The sequence below is a fragment of the Bubalus kerabau genome, chromosome 4 (genome assembly GCF_029407905.1).
Source record: "Bubalus kerabau isolate K-KA32 ecotype Philippines breed swamp buffalo chromosome 4, PCC_UOA_SB_1v2, whole genome shotgun sequence".
In the NCBI taxonomy this organism is placed as follows: domain Eukaryota; kingdom Metazoa; phylum Chordata; class Mammalia; order Artiodactyla; family Bovidae; genus Bubalus; species Bubalus kerabau.
In genome coordinates this window covers 130,660,743-130,683,304 of record NC_073627.1, presented here as the reverse complement: position 1 = coordinate 130,683,304, position 22,562 = coordinate 130,660,743, and the positions used below count along the sequence as shown (strand labels likewise).

The following is a 22,562-nucleotide window of genomic DNA, read 5'->3' as shown; positions in this document are numbered from 1 at the left end:
ACTGTACAAAAAAGAGCTTCATGACCAAGATAATCACGATGGTGTGATAACTGACCTAGAGCCAGACATCCTGGAATGTGAATTCAAGTGGGCCTTAGAAAGCATCACTACAAACAAAGCTAGTGGAGGTGATGGAATTCCAGTTGAGCTATTTCAAGTCCTGAAAGAGGATGCTGTGAAAGTGCTGCACTCAATATGCCAGCAAATTTGGAAAACTCAGCAGTGGCCACAGGACTGGAAAAGGTCAGTTTTCATTCCAGTCCCAAAGAAAGGCAATGCCAAAGAATGCTCAAACTACTGCACAATTGCACTCATCTCACACGCTAGTAAAGTAATGCTCAAAATTCTCCAGCTGGCTTAGCCAACTAATAAATACAGTTAATTTTAAAAAGACATTTTAGGAAAAAGAAAGAAATACATTACCTGATCCAGAACCTGATGTTGTCATGTCGTAAATTAAATCTTTTAACGTTGTACCCTCTGAAATAAAAGGGCGATCTAACGAGGGATCCTCTTCATTTGGCACTCGATGGTGAATGACAGTGCGGTTATGGCAGATATAGACCATCAACATGAGTGAGATACAGACAAAGCAGACTGGTCCAGCAATGACAGCTGCCAGTTCAACAGGACCAAGGCCAGATGATGGCTTTCCTGTAAAAGGGCCTCAAATGAAATAAACAACAACAATAACACTATAGGCGGCATCCACAGTTTCCTCATCCTCCCATTTCCTGTAGTTGGTCACTACCGTTAGTCACAGCCTCATTACAGCAGTTCATGGAGCTCAAACCCATAACAAGTGAAGCACTTCATCTTCTCCCACTAGCTCTCCTTTTATGGTCACTAGCTCTGTCAACATCCACTTAGTCTTCCTGTAGTCTTGAGCCTAAATAACAAGGCCAGGTACTACAAACATTGTACACCCACTCTCCGCCTCCCATCACTCTCAGATTACTAATAAAAGTACCAATAATCTGGAACAACTCTCATTAAATATTTCTTGAGTCACTGTTCTTTTCTTAAAAAGCAGTTTGGCTTATCTTCTTATTCCAAGGCCAGTATATGCTCATAGCAAGAAAAAAAATTAATAAGTATAAATACAGATGAGGAAAAGTTAAATTTATCTATAGCCTCACAATCCCCCTAAAATTCATCTGCATGTTCTGTGTTTCTGTATACCTCCACCAATTTTTTGTCCATGCAAAAATATACCCTGTTTTTTTTTAATAGAGTTTGCACATGTATACTTTTTATTTTAATCACTGAGCCTTTTAATTCATAAGATCGTTTTTTTATAATTTAACAATTAACAATTTGCATTGCTTCAGAAACACATTAATTATTAACTATTTAGGCATTCATTCTGATACTTGCTGGTTCATGGCCCACTACCATTTCCTTCACATCACATCTTTATCATATTGAGATCTTTAGTGGACTGATTTCTTAGAACGAATCCTATCTTTCAGGAGTACATGAGTGCGTACACAATGAATACTTGATTATCTAAAGTTAGCTGCTGCTTTTACATATGAAAAATCTTGGCTCATCTAAAGAATTTTGGGTAACAAGCAAGATATGATATTTCATTGCCTTCTGGTATTTTTTTAAAAAAGCAAAATTATTTGACCTTTTTCCTTTTATAGGTAACCAGTGTTTACTTGTGCTGAATGTGTACACGGTTTTCCTTTATTCTTGAAAATTGATGGGTTTTTCATTATATATATATTTGGTTAAGTAACTCTTCATTAATTTTACATAGTATTCTTCTCTCTTCTGTCCATTCTTTTGCCTTTTTCTGGTTTTACAGTAAGCACATTGGATCACCTAGATCTGTCCTCTATATCTCTTCATTTGCTCACCAACTGTCTTTTTTCTGAATTGTAACAGTTTCTCAAGCTTGTCTTGCCTTAAGCTTGTCTCACACTTGATTATAAAATTATAGTATCCAGTCTGCTGTTCACTTTCAATACTGCATTTTTTAAAATAATTTATCAATTGAGCCTTTCATCTGAAAGCGATCTTTAACAACTGTGAAATGTTCTCATTTCACTGTCAACAGCTGACAACAGACCTTGGACTCTGGAAGTTCTTCCCTATCGTGTGCTAAGTCTGTTTCATAGGATGACATCTACTCTCATTTATCCAGTTCAGTTCACTTCTTTTGAACCACGGAATCTTTCCATTTGGTAAAATTATTTGCTGTCTGATTATCTGGGACCTGGGAATGAGGGATCTGTGTATTTTAGCATTAGAAATAAAGTAAGTTCTTCATAAGGTTTTGTGAGTCTCCATTCTGATATTTCAAACCATTTCAAACAACAAAAATGGGAAATTCCGAAATTATTCTTCTCTTCGTCATATTAGAATTGCAAGTAACTATAGAAAAGTCACAAAAATTACAGTCTGACAGAGCTCTGCCACAAGGACCTTCTTTATGTTGAAGATCTGGTTTTACTTTGCTGTCATCATGTGAACTAGGTGGAAGACTGCCTGCCTTCTGTAACTGGCAGGACTGGCCCTTTTATTCTGAGCTCCAGCAGTGTTTTCTACTTTAACTAGTATGATGCCTAGACCAGCTCTGAGTGGAAACTGAGCACTGGGGTCTGTCCCTCTGAGCAATGAAAGCCATGCTTCTAAAGGAGAATTGACAGTCTGCCCCTGGGAGAATGGCATTGAAACGTATATTATCATATGTGAAACAAATCGCCAGTCCAGATGCGATGCGTGATTCAGGGTGCTCGGGGCTGGTGCACTGGGATGACCCAGAAGGATGGGATGGGGAGGGACGTGGGAGGGGGTTTCAGGATGGGGAACACATGTACACCCGTGGCAGATTCATGTCAATGTATGGCAAAACCAATACAATATTGTAAAGTAACTAGCCTCCAATTAAAATAAATAAATTTATATTTTAAAAAAAAAGAGAGAGAGAGTCTGTCCCTATAGCCTAGTCTCACGCCCAGCCTCTCAGCTTAAAGTATTGGTAGGATTCTGCAAGAAGTTCTTTCACCTACTTCTTTTCCTATAGTTAGTCAATTCTTCACTAGACAATTATCATCTGCACTATAAACTGCAGAGTTTGACAACTCTAAATGCATGTAGGTGGCACTTCTTCCATTAATTCTCCTAGCATTAATATAGCTTTTCCTCATTTTTGTATTCCTTTATTATAGTAGGTATTTGGGAAAAGTGACAGATCATCACATCACATCATACAGTCGCTCAGTCATGTCTGATTCCTTGTGACCTCATGGTCTGCCAGGCTCCTCTGTCCATGGGATTCTCCAAGCCAGAAGACTGGAGTGGGTTGCCAGTTCCTTCTCCAGGAGATCTTCTCAACCCAGGGATCGAATCTGGGAATCCCACACTGCAGGCAGATTCTTTACCATCTGAGCCACCAGGGAGCCCACCAGGGAAAAGTGACAGCAGAGTTAAATACATGAGCTCAGACCAACATCTTTAACCAGAATCTTTAATCTAATCCTAACTGTTTATGAAGTTTTCAAATTTCTGGCTCTCCTGCTGCTGCTGCCAAGTCACTTCAGTCATGTCCGACTCTGTGCGACCACATAGACGGCAGCCCACTAGGCTCCCCTGTCCCTGGGATTCTCCAGGCAAGAACACTGGAGTGGGTTGCCATTTCCTTCTCCAATGCATGAACGTGAAAAGTGAAAGTGAAGTTGCTCAGTCGTATCCAACTCTTAGCGACCTCATGGACTGCAGCCTACCAGGCTCCTCCGTCCATGGGATTTTCCAGGTCCTAGGACATTTTAAAATGTAAATTATGGTGAAGGACCAAAAACCTAGAAATCATATGTAATAGTTTATACATAAAGATCATAAAGCAAGGTGAAATTACAAAGTGAAGGCATCTGGATTGTTGAGTGTTGCTCTCCATTCCCCGTCCATTACTGACTGCTTTCAAAGGCTGGAGCATTATACAAGCAGGGACACTCTCAGGATATACTGCTGTGGTGGCCTCTATCAGGATTCTCTACATGTGCCTACCCTTTTAGGCACAACAGACCTCAGAGAAAGTCTGTCTTGGTACCACCTTCTCAAGCAACATACACCCAGGAGTAAGAATTTTGGCTCCTCTTATGACTCTACTAGCATGGACTAGTTCCTTTTTGCCTCTAAACTGAATACACTGGGAGAGTCGAAGAGCTTTCCTTACAGTATCAAGAAAAAAGGCTCACACAACTTACCAACAGTTGGAAGTTCTATTTTATTGCAGTGGTCCTGGTTGCAGCAATATGTTGTAGTTATAGACCCAGTTTTTGAAGATGGTGCACATACAAATGGCCTGTCTCGTGGAATTAGGTCAATTTCAGCTATACACATGCTATTATGTATAACTTTGTCTGTGGTCTCTGTGACAGAGACAAAGCAAAGCCCATCTGTGACACAAGTAAAATTGTCTTTTGTACAAAGGTGGCAGAAACACTGTAATGCTGGAAAAAAAAAGAAAAAAAGATCCTATCAGAGAAAATTATCAAGGTTAACAATTTTAAATTATCCCATAGTCTCTGTGCTAATATTGACACATTCCTGATTGTATTATAATTATACAGTTTTTTGTACACTGTTCAAAAAACAAAACTCTTGTTATTCTGAGAAGTTCCAAATTCTATTAAGAAGCACATATATGTAGGAGTCAAATATGTTGAAATTTGGACCCAGATTTTTTTCCTAAACCTTTTTGGCTTCCAAGTAGAGAAAAACTGTTACATGCAATTTTATTTGTGCAAGGCAAGCATTTGTCCTCCCATTTAAAATGCAGTACACTGAAATTTACAAAGGTTATACTTATTCTTATCAGTCCAAAATTAGGGATTCATATATTCCCTCCACTGGGGAGGGCAGTGTGAAAATCCTACCTTCTCCTCACTGTAGGTTGGAAATCTCAGGGTAAGCTTATGGTAATAGAGTAATGGAAATAGATTTGTATTGAGCCAGACATTCCCTTCTCCTGTGCAAACTCCAAAAGACATGTATCTTCTAATCAGGATTAGAGTACTTTCTCATAAGCAAGGTAACAAGACATATGTGCTCCAACCACAAAGGCAACTGGCTATAGAAATAACTGGAGAAACACTTGCTCCATGCCCACTTTTATCTATTTGATCTTTCTAGTTCAACTTGAAGAGTAATTCCATAAGGGAAGTCTTGCTAATTATAATCAACACCTTCCCATACACACAGAACCCTTCACTAAGCTCGCCAACAAGGTTAAGTGTTCCCCAAAGCATACATACACTGCTTACCGGAATTATCTCCTCCTTTCCCTCATGAAACTCTAAGGTTCTTGAGGGCAGATTCTGTAAATCCACATCTAGAACTAAGCTTGGTACACAACATTAAAAAAAAAACGTGAAATGAATGCGAGATCACTGTGATCTCATGAAAAGCACAGATCTATCCTTGAGTCCAATTACACATCAGTAAAGGAAAAGGGAAGTGTCCACGTTTGCAGAATGGCCATGTGCAATGAGACCAGGGAGGTCTACTGTAACTAGAAACAGTGGCTAGGCAGACAGGCAGACCAGGAGAAAACTACCTACTCTGAACAGCTAATTTGGTGTGCAGGAAAGGGTTCGCTCAGCAAGTCCAAGCTGCTCAAACCTTGCACATCCTGAAGAAAGGCTTGTCTTCAGGACTGGTCCTTGGCCAGTTCCTGGGAGATGAGCTCTGACACCCTGAAATATTCTCTCTCATAAGAGTGCTATGTGACTGAGCCTTTGTGACTGAGCCCCTGGACACCAAGGCTCCAGTGAACTTCGCTGGCTGGCAACACTTCCCACGTGCTGTCATCCCTGACTGCTAAGTTATGAGTACCCCTATGTTTAGGTTAGCACAAATCAGTCTATTTACAGTTTGCTGTTAAATTGTCTCTCGTTAAATTAAGAATGGCCAGGTTTTTAAAATTTGTTTTGTTTTCCCATCTTTGAATTCTGAACTTGTGACAACAATCAGAAAAACATTTGCCAGGGACTTCCCTGATGGTCTAGTGGGTAAGGCTCAGTGCTGCCATAGAGGGGATACAGGTTCCATCCCTGGTCGAGGAACTAAGATTCCACGTGCTATTCTACACAGCCAAAAAAAAAACAACCAAAAAACATATATGTATAGGTTAGGGTTATATATATATATATATATATATATATATATATATTTTTTTTTTTTTGGCCAAAGAAATGTTTCCCAAACAGGAGGTCACAAATATGTTGGGAGAAAGAGAGTCTAAAATAGTGTACAAAATTTTAAGTATATTTATTTAAAACATACTCTAAGATGAATAATGAATAATCAGTACGGAAAGGCAAAAAGAAATGACACTGAAAGACGAATGCCCCAGGTCTGTAGCTATCCAGTACAATACTGGGGAAGAATGGAAAAATAGCTACAGAAAGAATGAAGAGGCTGAGCCAAAGCAGAAACGAAGCTCAGTTGTGTTTGTATCTGGTGGTGAAAGTAAAGTCTGATGTTGTAAGAACAATTCTTCATAGGAACCTGGAATGTTAGGTTCATGAATTAAGGTAAATTGAACGTGGTCAAACAGGAGATGGCAAAAGTGAACATCAACATTTTAGTTATCAGTGAACTAAAATAGATGGGAATAGGCTAATTAAATTCAGATGACCGTTATATCCACAACTGTGGGCAAGAACTCCTTTGGAGTAGCCCTCAGAGTCAACAAAGAGAGTCCAAAATGCAGTACTTGGTTGCAATCTCAAAAATGACAGAACAATCTCAGTTCATTTCCAAGGCAAATCATTCAGTATCATAGTAAACCAAGTCTACGCCCCAACTGCTAAGGCTGAAGAAGCTGAAGTTGAACAAGTCTATGAAGACCAACAAGAGCTCCTAGAACTAACAGCAAAAAAAAGATGTCCTTTTCATCTGGAATGAAAAGTAGGAAGTCAAGAGATACCTGGAATATCAGGCAAGTCTGTCCTTGGGAGTACAAAATGAAGCAGGGCAAAGGCTAACCGAGTTTTGCCAAGAGAACGCACTGGTCATAGCTAACACTCTCTTCCAACAACACAAGGGACGACTCTACACATGGACATCACCAGGTGGTCAGTAGCAAATTCAGACTGATTATATTCTTCGCAGCCGAAGATGGAGAAGCTCTATACAGTCAGCAAAAACAAGTCCTGGAACTGACTGTGTTCATTAACTCCTTATTGCTAAATTCATGCTCAAATTGAAGAAAGTATAGAAAACCACTAGGCCATTCAGGTATGACCTAATCAAATCCCTTACCATTATAAACAGTGGAGGTGATGAATGGATTCAAGGGACTAGATCTGGGAGAGAGACTGCCTGAAGAACTATGGACAGAGGTTTGTAACATTGTACAGAAGGTGGTGACCAAAACCATCCCCCAAAAAAAGAAAATGCAAGAAGACAAAGTGGTTGTCTGAGATCTTACTAGCTGTGAAAAGAAGAGAAGCGAAAGGCAAAAGAGAAAGGGAAAGATATACCCAACTGAATGAAGAGTTCCAGAGAATAGCAGGGAGAGATAAGAAAGCCTTCCTAAGTGATCAATGAAAAGAAATGGAGGAAAACAACAGAATGGGAAAGGCCAGAGATCTCTTTAAGAAAACTGGAGATACTAAGGGAACATTTCATGCAAAGATAGCCACAGTAAAGGACAAAAACAGCAAGGACCTAACAGAAGCAGAAGAGATTAAGAGGTGGCAAGAATACACAGAAGAACTATACAAAAAAGATCTTAATGACCCAGATAACGACAATGGTGTAGAGCCAGACATCCTGGAGTGTGAAGTCAAGTGGGCCTTAGGAAGCATTACTATGAACAAAGCCAGTGGAGGTGATGGAATTCCAGCTGCTGCTGCTGCTAAGTCGCTTCAGTCGTGTCTGACTCTGTGCGACCCCATAGACAGCAGCCCACCAGGCTCCCCCGTCCCTGGGATTCTCCAGGCAAGAACACTGGAATGGGCTGCCATTTCCTTCTCCAATGCATGAAAGTGAAAAGTGAAAGTGAAGGCGCTCAGTCGTGTCTGACCCTCAGCGACCCCATGGACTGCAGCCTTCCAGGCTCCTCCATCCATGGGATTTTCCAGGCAAGAGTACTGGAGTGGGGTGCCATTGCCTTCTCCAGGAATTCCAGCTGAGCTATTTCAAATCCTGAAAGATGATGCTATTAAAGAGCTGCACTCAATATGCCAGCAAATTTGGAAAACTCAGCAGTGGCCACAGGTTAGTCTTCATTCCAATCCCAAAGAAAGGCAATGCCAAAGAACATTCAAATTTCCATACAATTGCACTCATTTCACATGCCAACAAGATTATGCTCAAAATCTTTCAGGCTAGGACTTCAGCAGTGCATAAACCGAGAACTTCAGGATGTACAAGCTGGATTTAGAACAGGCAGATAAACCTGAGATCAAATTGCCAACATACGCTGGATCACAGAAAAAGCAAGGGAATTCCACCCCCAAAAATCTACTGTTTCATTGACTATGCCAAAGCCTTTGATTGTGTGGATCACAACAAAGTGTGGAATATTCTTAATGAGATGGGAAAAGCAGACCACATTACCACCTGCCTACTGAGAAACCTGTATGCAGGACATGCAGCAGCAGAACTGGGCATGGAACAACAGACTGGTTTAAAGTTGGGAAAGGAGTACATCAAGACTGTACATTGTCACCCTGCTTATTTAACTTATGTGCAAAGTACACCATGTGAAATGCCAGACCAGATGAATCATAAGCTGCAATCAAGACTGTCGAGAGAACCATCAACAACCTCAAACATGCAGATGATACCACTTTAATGGCAGAAAGTGATGAAGAACTAAAAAGCCTCTTGATAAAGGTGAAAGAGGAGACTAAAAAGCTGACTTAAAACTCAACATTCAAAAAATGAAGATCATGGCACCTGGTCCTATCACTTCATGGCAAATAGATGGGGAAAAACGTGAACAGTATCAGGTTTCATTGTCTTGGGCTCCAAAATCAATGCAGATGGTGACTGCAGCCACAAAATTAAAAGACACTTGCTCCTTGGAAGAATAGCTACGACAAACCTCGATAGTGTATTAAAAAGCAGAGACATCACTTTGCTGAAAGAGGTCCATATAGTCAAAGCTATGGTTTTCCCAGCAGTCATGTATGGATGTGAGGGATGCACCACAAAGAAGACTGAGTGCCAAAGAATTGATGCTTTCAAACTCTGGTGCTGGAGAAGACTCTTGAGAGTCTCTTGGACAGCAAGATCAAACCAGTCAATCCTAAAGGAAATCAACCCTGAATATTCATTGGAAGGGCTGGTGCTGAAGCTTAAGTTCCAATACTTTGGCCACCTGATGCAAAGAGCTGACTGGAAAAGACCCTGATGCTGGGAAAGATTGAGGGCAGGAGGAGAAGGGGATGACAGAGAAGGCGATGGTTAGATGGCATCACTGACTCAGTGGACATGAGTCTGAGCAAACTCCAGGGGACAGTGAAAGACAGGGAAGCCTGGAGTGCTGCAATATGGGGGGGGGGGGGGGTCACAAAGAGTCGGACATGACTTTAGCAACTGAACAACAGCAGCAAAGATGAATGATAAGTAACCACTCCTGGTGGCTCTGCAGTAAAGAATCCTTCTGCAGGAGACATAGGAGATGCAGGTTCAATCCCTGGGTTGGGAAGATCCCCTGGAGGAGGAAATGGCAGCCCATTCCAGTATTCTTGCCTGGAAAATCCCATGGACAGAAGAGCCTGGTGGGCTACAGTCCTTAGAGTTGCAAAGAGTCCAGACACAAATGAGCGACTGAACACATATACACACATATCTATCTAAACAAGCACTGTCAGTCAGTTGGCTTTTACTGCTGCTTCTTCAGCTGGGTTAAGATCTCTTTCAGGTCAGATTTCCTCATGAAACACTCTGAGCGAGAGGTTTTTGTAATTGAAATGGTAATTGTAACTGAAAGAGTGAAAAGTACAGGGAACCTGAATCATCAGAGCAGATGAGGATACAGGCATGGTATATTTACTGTATTTTCAAAAGTCAATACCATATACACACTACAAGAATTACATGGGTCCTATCTTAGTAGTACAATCCACAAAAGCTCATTAGCAGTAACTGTGGTTGTAATGACATTTTTCCATTCTCACTTCCAGCACTGTTTGGGAGAGCCACTTAAAGATTCAATAATGTTAACCTCGCCTGCAAGTGATTGTGACAGTTGACATCTCATTAAAACTGGCATTTGAGGAATGCATGCTGGCAAGTGTTTGATGAGGTATGAGGTCTGATAAACCTGGACTTACAAAGCCATCAAGAAATTAACACATAACCACCTTGCACATTACCTCTGAGAACTGGCACTTGCAAGCTTTTAGTATCACTGAACTTAAAATATATAGATACAGATTTAAAATGGAATCAGACCCAAGGCTATTTTTTCTACTGTGAAACCTAAATATCATCTGTCACACTGAATAACTGTATTAATTTGAATTTTGTTGGTTTTGTAGCTCTCTTTAATTTGCAGACTTGGTTTACAGTTGTCAATGAGCCAAGAACAAAGATTTTATATCTACTTTCATGTCTATACAACTTTCAACACTATGAAAAATACATTTGTATTTTTCTCTTAAAAGTATTGCAAATTTGAGACAGTCTGTGCTAAAAGGGGGCTTCTCTTATTAAGAGTTTTTCAATAAGAAGAAAATGTCTCTAGACAATGTTCAGTCGCTAAGTTGCCTTTGACTCTTTGCAACCCCAGTAAATTATCATCATGAACAGGAATAAATATGTGTGGTTCTTCTGTATACTGGTATCCGTATGTAAGTAACTCCAACCTTTCAGTAATACAGCTTCTTGCTGACTTTTCTACTTGACAGCAAAGGGAAGAACTCAACTCCTTGCTGAGTGCCTTTCTGCTACCTTGGCCCTTTGCTTCTGTGCCCCAATCTCCATTAGTAGCCACAGCTGCCTCAATCATAAGATGCACATTTTCCCACACTTTTAACATTGTGGAAATCTACACACCGTGTCACAATCAAGGTCAGAAAAAACCCACAAAACTCCAGTCTCTAGAAAAAAAGGTAAGGCATGATAGAGCTGTTACAACCTATGCCTGTGCAAACTTGGCTATGCGTGGAAGGTATTACTCAGTTAATCATCACTTTATCTGCACTGGCAGCTCTCCTGCAACTAAAATTTAACTTATGCTTGACCCCTATTAAGATGTCTTCAGAGATTTCTCTGTGATTCAGCACTGCAATGAAGTTACTGTGTTCACAGAAAACTGTCAGCCCCGTGCCAGGAATACAATTACTAGGAGAATTTTTCAAATATTGCAGAATAAATCATACAATTATCGAGTTTGAAGATGTTGGTGAGATGTGAAGGACTGTTAGAAACCAAACATCTAGCTCTCAAGGGAAGTGGCAAGAGTAAAAAGAGCAGAACACATGGGGTTATCATTCTGATTATATTCCAGTATCGGAGAAATTCCAAGTTGAGATTCTGGTTCTTAGTTTCTTCTATAAAGGAAATTTCCATGATTGCTTCATTTCATTGTATCCAGAGGTCACACTTCAAGGCACTATTACTTCCACCTAATACCAGGGCTATCAACGGTTGAGTCACAAGCCCTTACATCTGGCAATGAAGAGACTATGAATAGTATATGAAACAGGGCCTACTGATGAATTAAAATTAAAATTCCTATGAGCCCTACTACAGGCTTCCCTGGTGGCGCTAGTGGTAAAGAACCCACCTGCACATTAGTGCAGAAGACAAGAGAGATGCAGATTCGATCCCTGGGTCAGGAAGATCCCTGAAGGAGGGTATGGCGACCCATCCATCATTCTTGCCTGGAGAATCCCATAGACAGAGGAGCCTGGAGGGCCACAGTCCATGGGGTCACAAAGAGTTGGATATGATTGAAGCAATTTAGCTCATAAGCCCTACTGCGGAAATAAAAATTAGTACCAGGAACTTTGTCTTCCCAGACCTTACACTTCTTTTTAGGCATATCCTTCAATACTCTGTCCCTTAACCTCACACCAGTCAGATTAGCCATCATCAAAAAAATCTACAAACAATAAATGCTGGAGAGGATGTGGAGAAAATAGAACTCTCTTGTACAGTTGGTGGGAATGTAAATTGATACAGCCACTAGAGAACAGTATGGAGATTCCTTAAAAAACCAGGAATAAAACTACCATGTGTGAAAGTGTTAGGCGTTCAGTCATGTCTGACTCTCTGCATCCCCATGAACTATAGCCTGTCAGGATCCTGTGTCCACAGAATTCTCCAGGCAAGTATACTGGAGTCATTAGCCATTCCATTCTCAAGGGATCTTCCTGACCCAGGGATTAAACTAACCCAATAATCCCACTATAGGCATATCCCCTGAGAAAACCATAATTGAAGAGAGACACATGTACCCCAATGTTCACAGCAGCACTATTGACAACAGCCAGGACACGAAAGCAACCTAGATGTCCACCAACAGATGAATGGATACAGATGTGGTATATACACAATGGAATATTACTCAGCCGTAAGGAAGAACACATTTGAGTCAGTTCTAATAAGGTGGATGAATCTAAAGCCTGTTACACAGAGTGAAGTCAGAAAGAGAAAAATAAATATCATATATTAAACGCATATATATGGAATCTAGAAACATGGTATTGATGAACCTATCTGCAGGCAAGGAATGGAGACGCAGGAAGAGACTGGACTTGTGGACACAGCATGGGAAGGAGCGAGTGGGACGAATGGAGAAAGTAGCACCAACATATATACATTACCATGCATAAAGCAGACAGCTGGTGAGAAGCTGCTGTGTAACTCAGGGAGCCCAGCCTGGTGCTCTGTGATGACCTAGAGGGGTGCGATGGAGGCTCCAGAGGGATATAGATAATTATGGCTGATTTGTGTTTTGTTGTATGGCAGAAACCAACACAACCTTATAAAGCAATTTTTCTCCAGTTAAAAAATAAAAGAAAAAAATACTCTTCTTTTTCAATACTTATCACCCTTTCATCACCCATCCTCGCCCATCAAGAACTAGGCTGAATCATCTTGGTGAAACTCACTAGTGATGCCCCTTTGGCTGAATTTGTTCTTCTAATTATTTTAGGACAGGAGACACACTGACAAGCCTGTCTGCCTCAGTCACGTGACACTGCACACTCAGTCCTCTGCTGCAGCCCACATCTGTCTCCACACTCCTCTCCTTGCACTTGTGCTCTAGACTCCAAACTGCCTGCCCGGGCATATTCTGCTTGGCTTACCTGTTAGTGCAAAGTCAACACATTCAAAACCAAACACAGCATTATTACTCCAAGAATAGTATCTGTGACAAAAAGGCCCCTGGAAGGATTCAGAGGTTTCTTCCTTGCTAAGACAGAAGACAGATCAGCCACGAAAACGGAAAAAGGGGACAAAGACTTCTGACCAGACCCTGGATTCCAATCTTTTCACCACTCTGGTTTTTCTAGTAATGACCATTCTTTCCATTACCCCATTATATCACAATTACTTTTTACAGCACAGACTATTTCCAAATGTAACAAATACTCACCAACAGGTAGGTAAAGGAACACACACACAATGCCCTTTATTCAGTCTGCTTAGCTAGACTAAAAGCAGACCACACCACTGCTGGCAAAGGTGAAGGCAAAAGTTAAAAGTTAAATCCTTTCCAGTACTAACGTCAAGCCCTGTTACCATCTAGTCTACTGGTCCACTTGAGCTTCGCAGAGTAACCCACCTTACTTTCTCTCCACACCCCTCTAAAGGAGGCCTATCTTCTTTTCTCCCTCTTTCAAGTCTAGGGAACCACACAAGTTCTCTTCCTCTTAAAATATGCGGCATATCTCTATAAAACAAGGCTAAAATCCTGTCTGCAACTCCCTCCAGCCTACTGCTAAGGGCTTTGTTCCTCAAACGACTCAGTAGTTCTTAACTCCATGCCTTTTGGTTGCCCTACAGCTGTAATGTCAACATGAGTGTTAAAAATAACAGCACCATACGTTGTGAGAGTAAGTTCTCCTCCAGTATGGATAACATTTCACTCCCAAATGTTGGGCTTCAAAACAAAAATCTGATTTATCCAAACATTTCTTCAGATAAACACCATTTACTTCTGCCACCTTTAAAGCACTTAAGAAGCATCATTTATATAATTCAATACATGAATGTGGGCACTTTGAAATTCTCAATCACTTGGTTTTCCACAATACTTGCATTTTCTAGTCTCCAAAGCTCCATGGAATTAGCTGATATAACGTTAACTAGTATCAGAGGAAAAGCATGCTAAGAAAATGCTGCCTGAATGGCAAGATGAGATTTAATAGGGGCAATTACTACAAAGGCCTTCATTTAGGTTCAAAATAAACTGCACAAGTACAGGATAATTGCCTAGCAGATTTGGGGAATCTGTTTAAGAACAGATTTTTAGAGAGAGTCAACAGCACTTACTGTTAACTGTAGCCATGGTGATGGGGGAGACAGAGGGAGATTTTGGGCACAAAATCCCACAAATGTCCAATATAACAAGTAATCATAAGCGTTACTTGACTATCAATCTGCCATGTAAATGAGTAAGAGAATCAAAGAATTAATTCAACAAAGTTTGATCTGAAAGATACCACAGATGTGAAGACAACCTCATTTTATAGATGTAGCAACTGAGTCAATTTCCCTTACTCCAATACTAAATCAAATCATGAGATTAGGATGTGGTAAATTTTGTTTCATAAAGAGTCACTTTATAACTGCAGCTCCTCCCTACAATGGACTTGGCTGCTCAAAAGGTTATGACTTCCCTGTCATTAGAGATATTTAAGCAGAGGCTTAATGACCAAGTCAGATTTTTTGAAGTAGGGATCCTCTGTACTAAATGAAAAGTTAGTCTAAAACTCTACCATCCTTTAAATAGTAAGATTCTATTACCTTACAAGTTATATCAAACATTAAGTATCTAGGTTTTCATTTCTTGACCTAGTTCAACTTAACATCTTCAGGGTACCAAGATCCTGGTACACAGGAGAGATCTAGTATGTGTTTCTTAAGTAAACATCCAAGCAGTATCTCCTTACTACATGGACGGTTGCTACTAGCAGTGTGTGCTTGATTGCTCAGTGGTGACCAACTCTTTTGTGGCCCCATGGACTGTATAGCCTGCCAGGCTCCTCCGTCCATGGGATTTTCCAGGCAAGAATACTGGAATAGGTTGCCATTTCCTCCTCCAGGGGATCTTCTGGACCCAAAAGGCCTCAATAAAATGGCCACACAAGCAAATTTTCTCTTACCACTTTCTACCTTACTACCGGCATTTTTTTAAGTCCTTTTCCCATTTCTCAGTGCTCTCCTTTCAACTGTCCAAAATTCCCATGTAGATATCTCTTAGGTCCATTTGATGTAAATACTCATTGCCCAGAATAACTTCTTTCATTATATAAATGGAGGACGAGCTGGCTCTGTCAAAATTACAGATGAAGATACCCTCTGGTTCACAAGGAATGTAGCCTATGGATAACTCATACATGTGTAAAGTGGCTTACATATACTTACCTAATAGATAATGTCCTCATCAGTTCTACAAGACTATAATCTTCCCTATGCATCTATCAATAGAAGTGGTAAAATCATTATAAGATGGAAGATCATGCAGCCACACAAAGACTGACCCCAATGAGTATCAAGTAAAAATCCATAGTGCATAACACTGAATTTGATATAGTAACAACATTTGTGCTAAAAAAGGGAGAGGAAAATTCATACATATATTGGCTTGTAAATGTTACAAAGTATCTCCTTTCTTGTTGTTGCTCAGTCCCTAAGTTTTATTTGACTCTTTGCAACCCATGGACTGCAGCACACCAGGCTTCCCAGTCCTTCACTATCTCCCAGAGTTTGCTCAAAGTCATGTTCGAGTCAGTGATGCCATCTAACCACCTCATTCTCTGTCACCCCCTTCTTCTCCCTGGAAGTCTATAAAAGAAACAGGTAACGCTGACTTCCAAAGAAGGGAACTGGGTACCCAGAAGACTGGAGCAGGAGGAGACTTCTCACTATAAATCTACTTTTTGAATTTTGAAAAATGAATGTATTGTATCTATTCAAAGTTACAAAAAAATGTTTAATGTGCCCCTCTGTACTCCATCCCCTTTCCCTGTTTTGTCTTCAAAACTCCAACTCAGGATATTTAACCCTGAGGAATACAGTCACTTCATGTCAATTTCAAGACTGTTCTTTCTTGAAAATAATTTGCAAAGATATAGCAAGAGCCTTTAAAAGTCTGTATCTTTTAACTCATTAATTCTACTTCCTAGAATTTAGTCTAAGGAAACAACAGATGATAACAAAGATATAAGCACATCGATGTTTGTTACAGCATTTGTTGAAAACAATCTATATGAGTGACAACAGGGTTAGCGGAATACTATATAGCCTTTAAGGCTGATAATTTATAGAAGTATGTTTAAGGACAGGGAAATAATCATCCTACTGAAGCTGTATACCATGTGATTATAATTTCATTCCTATCAAGCGATCTTATTTTTGTTTCACTTCAATGAGTTGAGGGGGGTATGTTAATATACAGAGCAGATGTGTGCGCTCTGCCTCACTCTAGCCCTTGGAAAAAAAGTGGACAAACTTGTATTTATGATGGTGAATGATTAAAAATAAATGAATTTATTTTCCTCAATCTAAACACATTTTTATAGTTTCTTACTGGATTTTATGTTGACTAGTGGGTATTACAAGAATACAGTAGTTAATTTCATGGAATTCAGAGACAAAAAAAAGCCTCATGTTCGAATCCTATCTCTGCCAGTTAGCCTTCTAAGTTGCTTAACTTTTGGAGCCTGTTTCCTAAATGCATGACAATAGCAGTCTCAGAAAGTTTGAGGGTTAAATCAGATAACAGAATATTTAGTATAGTGCCTAGCACATAATAAAATGCTCAAAAAATTCACTTATACACTCATTTTTTTAACACTACAGTGTGTCAGTTCCTGTTCTAGATGCTGGACAGAGAATCAGAACAAACCTTTATATGGCTCTAGGAGGCAGCACTGACAATATAAACACGCGCACACACAACACTCAGCATGCATGGTAGCTATTTCTCACTCCATTCACAAATATCCATTCAGTTTTTCATCAGTGTGCCTGCCTGAGCAAAGTTATTTAGTCCAAGAACTTCACTCCCACAGCATGTGAGAAGTACGTACACGGAACCATGTTTGCAGTTCCAAGCCAAATTAACAAGTAAGTATGTATACTCATTTACATGTAATACCCCTAATGATAAAGAATCACACCTCATTAATCGTAAAACGTTCATACTGGGAAGGCAACTGATAATTACCTGATAGTAACCCTCTGGTGGCTCAGATAGTAAAGAATCTGCCTGCAATGCAGGAGACCCGGGTTCAATCCCTGGGTTGGGAAGACCCCAGGAGAAGGGAATGGCTACCCACTCCGATATTCTTATCTGGAGAATTCCATGGACAAAGGAACCTGGTGGGCTACAACCCATGGGGTTGCAAAGAATCAAACATGACTGAGTGACTGACACTTAACAGAGTGACAATAACTATTTTATAGATGAGGAAACAGGAGTGCCCTAAGAGTGATAGCAATATAATCTAGATTTATTCTAAAAACCACAAAAAGAAAAAAAAAGGGGGGGGGGGGTATCAGATAATCTAAGGTGGTCCTCCCCCAAGTAGGACAAGACAAAGGATTCAACCACTTCCACTTGGAAAGCAAGAGTAACTGTAGGAGACATTGTGAGTTGGTTGCATAGACACCAAGATACCACGATGAATGTCACTAAATGGAAGTGACAAGTCATTCTCGGCTAGGGGAATGAAGTATGCAACAACTGCGGTGAGAAGGGGTGGTAACCACCCACCGGCTGCCTCTGAAGTGAGGGCAGAGGAGAGTTACACCTGAGCCAGCAAACAGCAAAAGACCTACTGGAGCCACAGTTGAATATGAGGCGAAGGTCTGTGCAGCTGGTAGTTTCAGAAGCAGACAGTAAGGCCTGAACACACTTTACCAGAACAGAAAACGGTGTGTTATCTGTGGAGGAGGAAAGAATGTGCCTCTAGGAGGACAGAGATGATTAGGATGAGACTCGTGCTCTCAAGGAGCTCTCACGGTAATGTGAAGAACACACACACAGCTGACAAAGGGTGATGCAGACCAAGTGCTGAGGGAGCGCAGAATAGGGAGACATCTCAAAGACAACATCTGAACTGAGGCTTACGCAAGGCTAAAGAAGTAAAGGAGGTCATACATAAAGATATTGTACATAGACTCAGGAATAAGAGAGTCACAGGCAGTTTAGGAAAATGTAAATAGATTACATCAACAAAAAAAATGGATAAAACTCAATACCTACTCAAAACAAAAAAGTCACTATTACAAAATGTTGTCACCTTTTCTTAAACCAGCAACAAACAGAAAACAAAAATTCTAAAATAAATCATTCACAAAGCACCCAAAGAAATCAGTGTCTAGGAACAACATGTAAGACTTTCATAGTGAAAGCTTCAAAACATACATATAGCCAGTAAACACATGAAAAGATGCTCAACATCACTCATTATTAGAGAAATGCAAATCAAAACTATAATGAGGTATCCCCTCAGGTCAGAATGGCCATCACCAAAAAAATCTACAACCAATAAACGCTGAAGAGGATGTGGAAAAAAGGGGAATGCCTGGCACTGCTGGTAGGAATGTAAATTGATACAGCCACTATGGAGAACAATACAGAGATTCCTTAAGAAACTAGGAATAAAACTACCATATGACCCAGCAACCCCACTACTGGGCATATACTCTGAGAAAACCATAATTAAAAAGACACATGTACCTCAATGTTCACAGCAGCACAATTTACAATAGCCAGGATATGGAAGCAACCTAGATGTCCATCTACAAATGAATGTATAAGGAAGTTATGGTACATATGCAGTGGAATATTACTCAGCCATAAAAACAAACGAATTTGAATCAGTTGATAGAGCCTATTATACAGAGTGAAGTTGAGTCAGAAAAAAATTGTTGTATATTAATGCATACATATGGAGTCTGGAAAAAATGGTAATGATGGACCTATTTTCTGGACTTGTGGACACAGCAGGTGAAGGAAAGTAGGACAAACTGAGTGAGTAGCACTGACACGTGAACACTACCTTGTGTAAAACCGAGAGCGAGTGAGAAGCTGCGTACGGGCACAGAGAGCTCAGCGCAGTATCCCGAAAACCTAGACGGGTGGGATGCGGTGGGGAAGGGAGGCTCAGGAGGGAGGGGATATATGCACACTAACAGCTGAGTCACACTGTTGTACAGAAGAAATCAGCACAACATTGTAAACCAATTATCCTCCAGTTAAATTTTTAAGATTACTTGATAGAAATTAGGAAAAATATAAAACAAAAATTTACATATAAATGGAGGAACATGTCAGTCTTCTCACTGGACAGTTCAACACTGCAAAATATTAATATTCTTCAAAGTGATCTGTACATTTGACAAAATCAAATCAAAATGCTACAGTTTGGGGTGTGTGTATGTGTATGAACTGATAAGTTGATTCTAAAACTTATATGGAAAAACATCCCAAGAATGGCCAAAGCAATCTTGAAAAACAATGCTTTTGGAAGACCTGCAGTACTAGATATCCAGACCCATTATAACAGTACAATACTAAGACAATACGGTATTGGCACAATGGCAAACAGAACGATGAAACAGAATAGAGATTCCAGAAACAAACTCTCACATATAACTCTCACATACAACTACTTAATTTATAGTGAAGGTGACGACATAATGCACTAGGAAAAGGCAGGCATGACCAACAAATAGTGCTGGGTCAACTGGAGATACATATTTTTTCGATGAAAAAAAAAAATCTCATACCAAAATCAACTCCCAACAGACTGCATCTCAATGTGAAAGGTAAAATAAGAAGCCCTTTAGATGAAAACACACAGAAAAACATTTTCAAGACATTGAATCCAGAAATATAATCAAATAGGATTCAAAAAGCACTCACCTTAAAGAAAAAAACCTGAAGCTGGACTCCATTAAAATACATTACAGCTCAACAAAAAGATCCCATACCCTCTGCCGTGTTTCTATACTGCCTCTTTTTCTTCTGAAAGTGAGTTAGTTGCTCAGTTGTGTCAGACTCTTTGCAACCCTATGGACTGTAGCCCACCAGGATCCTCGGTCCATGGAATTCTCCAGGCAAGAACAATGGAGCGTGTTGCCATTCCCTTCTCCAGGGGATCTTCCCGACCCAGGGATTGAACCTGGGTCTCCTGCATTGCAGACAGATTCTTTACCACCTGAATCACCAGGAAAGCCATCAGGGAAGCCCAAATAAAAAATTTTCTTTTTTAGAGTTTCCAAATATTTATCTATTTTAATAACGTGTCTACAAAGAACTAATTTGGAGTTTTATGTATCAAATCTATTTTTCTTAATTTTTTTTCTAAATCCTTATTTTGTTTGTATTTACTTAGTCTCCAGATTGATTTTCAATCTTTTCACTTTCAAATTTTCCTTTGGGGATTCCTTTACTGACACTCCCACTAGGTTTGATAAACTCTTGTTCATTTCTAAATGGTTCATAATTTGCAACTGCAACAACAGATACATGATTGATTTTGTTTTTTTTTTTTTAGGGGGGTTGTTAATTTTTAATTTGAGTTTTCTTTGTAGATTTCCATATTATCAAATCATCAATTTCCTGGAAAACTGCAGAATTATTTTACAAGATTATTAATGATTATGAAATTGGAATAATTATGTTATTAGTCAGATACTGTTTTCTTAATCTACAAACAGTGAATTTATTAATGTCTTTTTGCATTTTTAACAGTTCTGCTCTTATGTATTTGGACAATATTTTATTAGCTCATAAAGATTCATGACATTTGAAAGATGGTACCTCTTTATCAAAATAAAATCTTTTTTCTTCCCTTTAATGCTTTGTTCAGTTCAGTCGCTCAGTCGTGTCTGACTCTTTTCGACCCCATGGACTGCAGCACACCAGAGTTCCCTGTCCATCACCAACCCCCAGAGCTTGCTCAAACTCCTGTCCATCAAGTTGGTGATGCCGTCCAACCATCTCATCTTCTGTCATCCCCTTCTGCTGCTGCCTTCAATCCTTTTGAGCATCAGGGTCTTCTCCAATGAGTCAGTTCTTTGCATCAGGTGGCCAAAGTATTGAAGTTTCAGCTTCAAAATCAGTCTTTCCAATGAATATTCAGGACTGATTTCCTTTAGGATGGACTGGTTGGATCTCCTTGCAGTCCAAGGGACTTTCAGGAATCTTCTCCAAAACAGTTCAAAAGCATCAATTCTTCAGCACTCAGCACTCTTTATAGTCCAACTCTCACATCCATACATGACTACTAGAAAAACCATAGCTTTGACTAGATGGACCTTTGTCAGCAAAGTAATGTCTCTGCTTTTTAGTATGCTGTCTAGGTTGGTCATAGCTTTTCTTCCAAGGAGCAAGCATCTTTTAATATCATGGCTGCAGTCACCATCTGCAGTGATTTTGGAGCCCAAAAAAATAAAGTCTCTCACTGTTTCCCCATCTATTTGCCATGAAGTGATGGGACCGGATGCCATGATCTTAGTTTTCTGAATGTTGAGCTTTAAGCCAACTTTTTCACTCTCCTCTTTCACTTTCATCAAGAGGCTCTTTAGTTCTTCTTCACTTTCTGCCATAAGGGTGGTGTCATCTGCATATCTTTTGTAGCTTAAATTTTGTCAGGTACTAATCTTACCATATCTACTTTTTTTTTTTTTTTTGCGTCAGATTTGCCTTTTTCTATTTCATTATTTCAACCTTTGATGTCATTTTAAGTGTCTCCTGGAAAGGTATGCTAGATTTGCAGACCTCTGTGTTTGTATAATTCTAATCTAATAATCTGTTTTCTTGAATTCAAACCTTTGTATTTACTAAACATTCATGAACTTACAACTGCCATATGTTTATCATTAACTTTGATTTTATTTTGATCAAAGTTGTGTATGTATAAAGCTAAAGGTTGTCAAATAGTTCTACAAGACTGTTATCCACCTTCCCCCTCCCCCAGACAAAAGGTAACAATTCCCCAACACTCAATCCTTTCTATTTCCTGCTCCACAGAGGTAATCACATTTTTTTTTCTACTCTTATTTCAGTCTCTTGGTATTTAGTTTTATGTCATTCCCACCCCTTTGCAAAACGAAGGAAAAAATAACAGAATTTAGCCAAAAGAGGGATGATAAATACTTTAGAAATCTGAGACTTGGTGAACCACAATTTAACGTTCTTGTCTTCTCTTGTCTGAAATGTTCATCTCTCTTGTCAAATAAAATATCAAAGAAAGCAGTTCAATTCTAATTACAGTCTCCTGGAGAAGGCAATGGCAACCCACTTCAGTACTCTTGCCTGGAAAATCCCATGGGCGGAGGAGCCTGGTAGACTGCAGTCCATGGGGTCGTGAAGAGTCGGACACGTCTGAGCGACTTCACTT

At 39.8% G+C, this 22,562-nt stretch overlaps 1 protein-coding gene across 7 annotated transcripts in view; it reads right to left on the bottom strand.

Moving 5' to 3' along the window:
• The window catches only part of TGFBR1 (transforming growth factor beta receptor 1), a 74,809-nt gene that overhangs the window by 39,038 nt on the left and 13,209 nt on the right, over positions 1 to 22,562 (bottom strand). For 6 of the 7 annotated variants that reach the window (XM_055578625.1, XM_055578629.1, XM_055578628.1 and 3 more), the window contains exons 2-3: positions 4,215 to 4,460; positions 424 to 666 (exon numbers count right to left, since the gene is read on the bottom strand). In XM_055578625.1, the coding sequence (XP_055434600.1) occupies positions 424 to 666; positions 4,215 to 4,460 (489 nt within the window). The remainder of the gene's footprint in view (positions 1 to 423; positions 667 to 4,214; positions 4,461 to 22,562) is intronic. The other variant, XM_055578626.1, reaches the window with a different exon arrangement.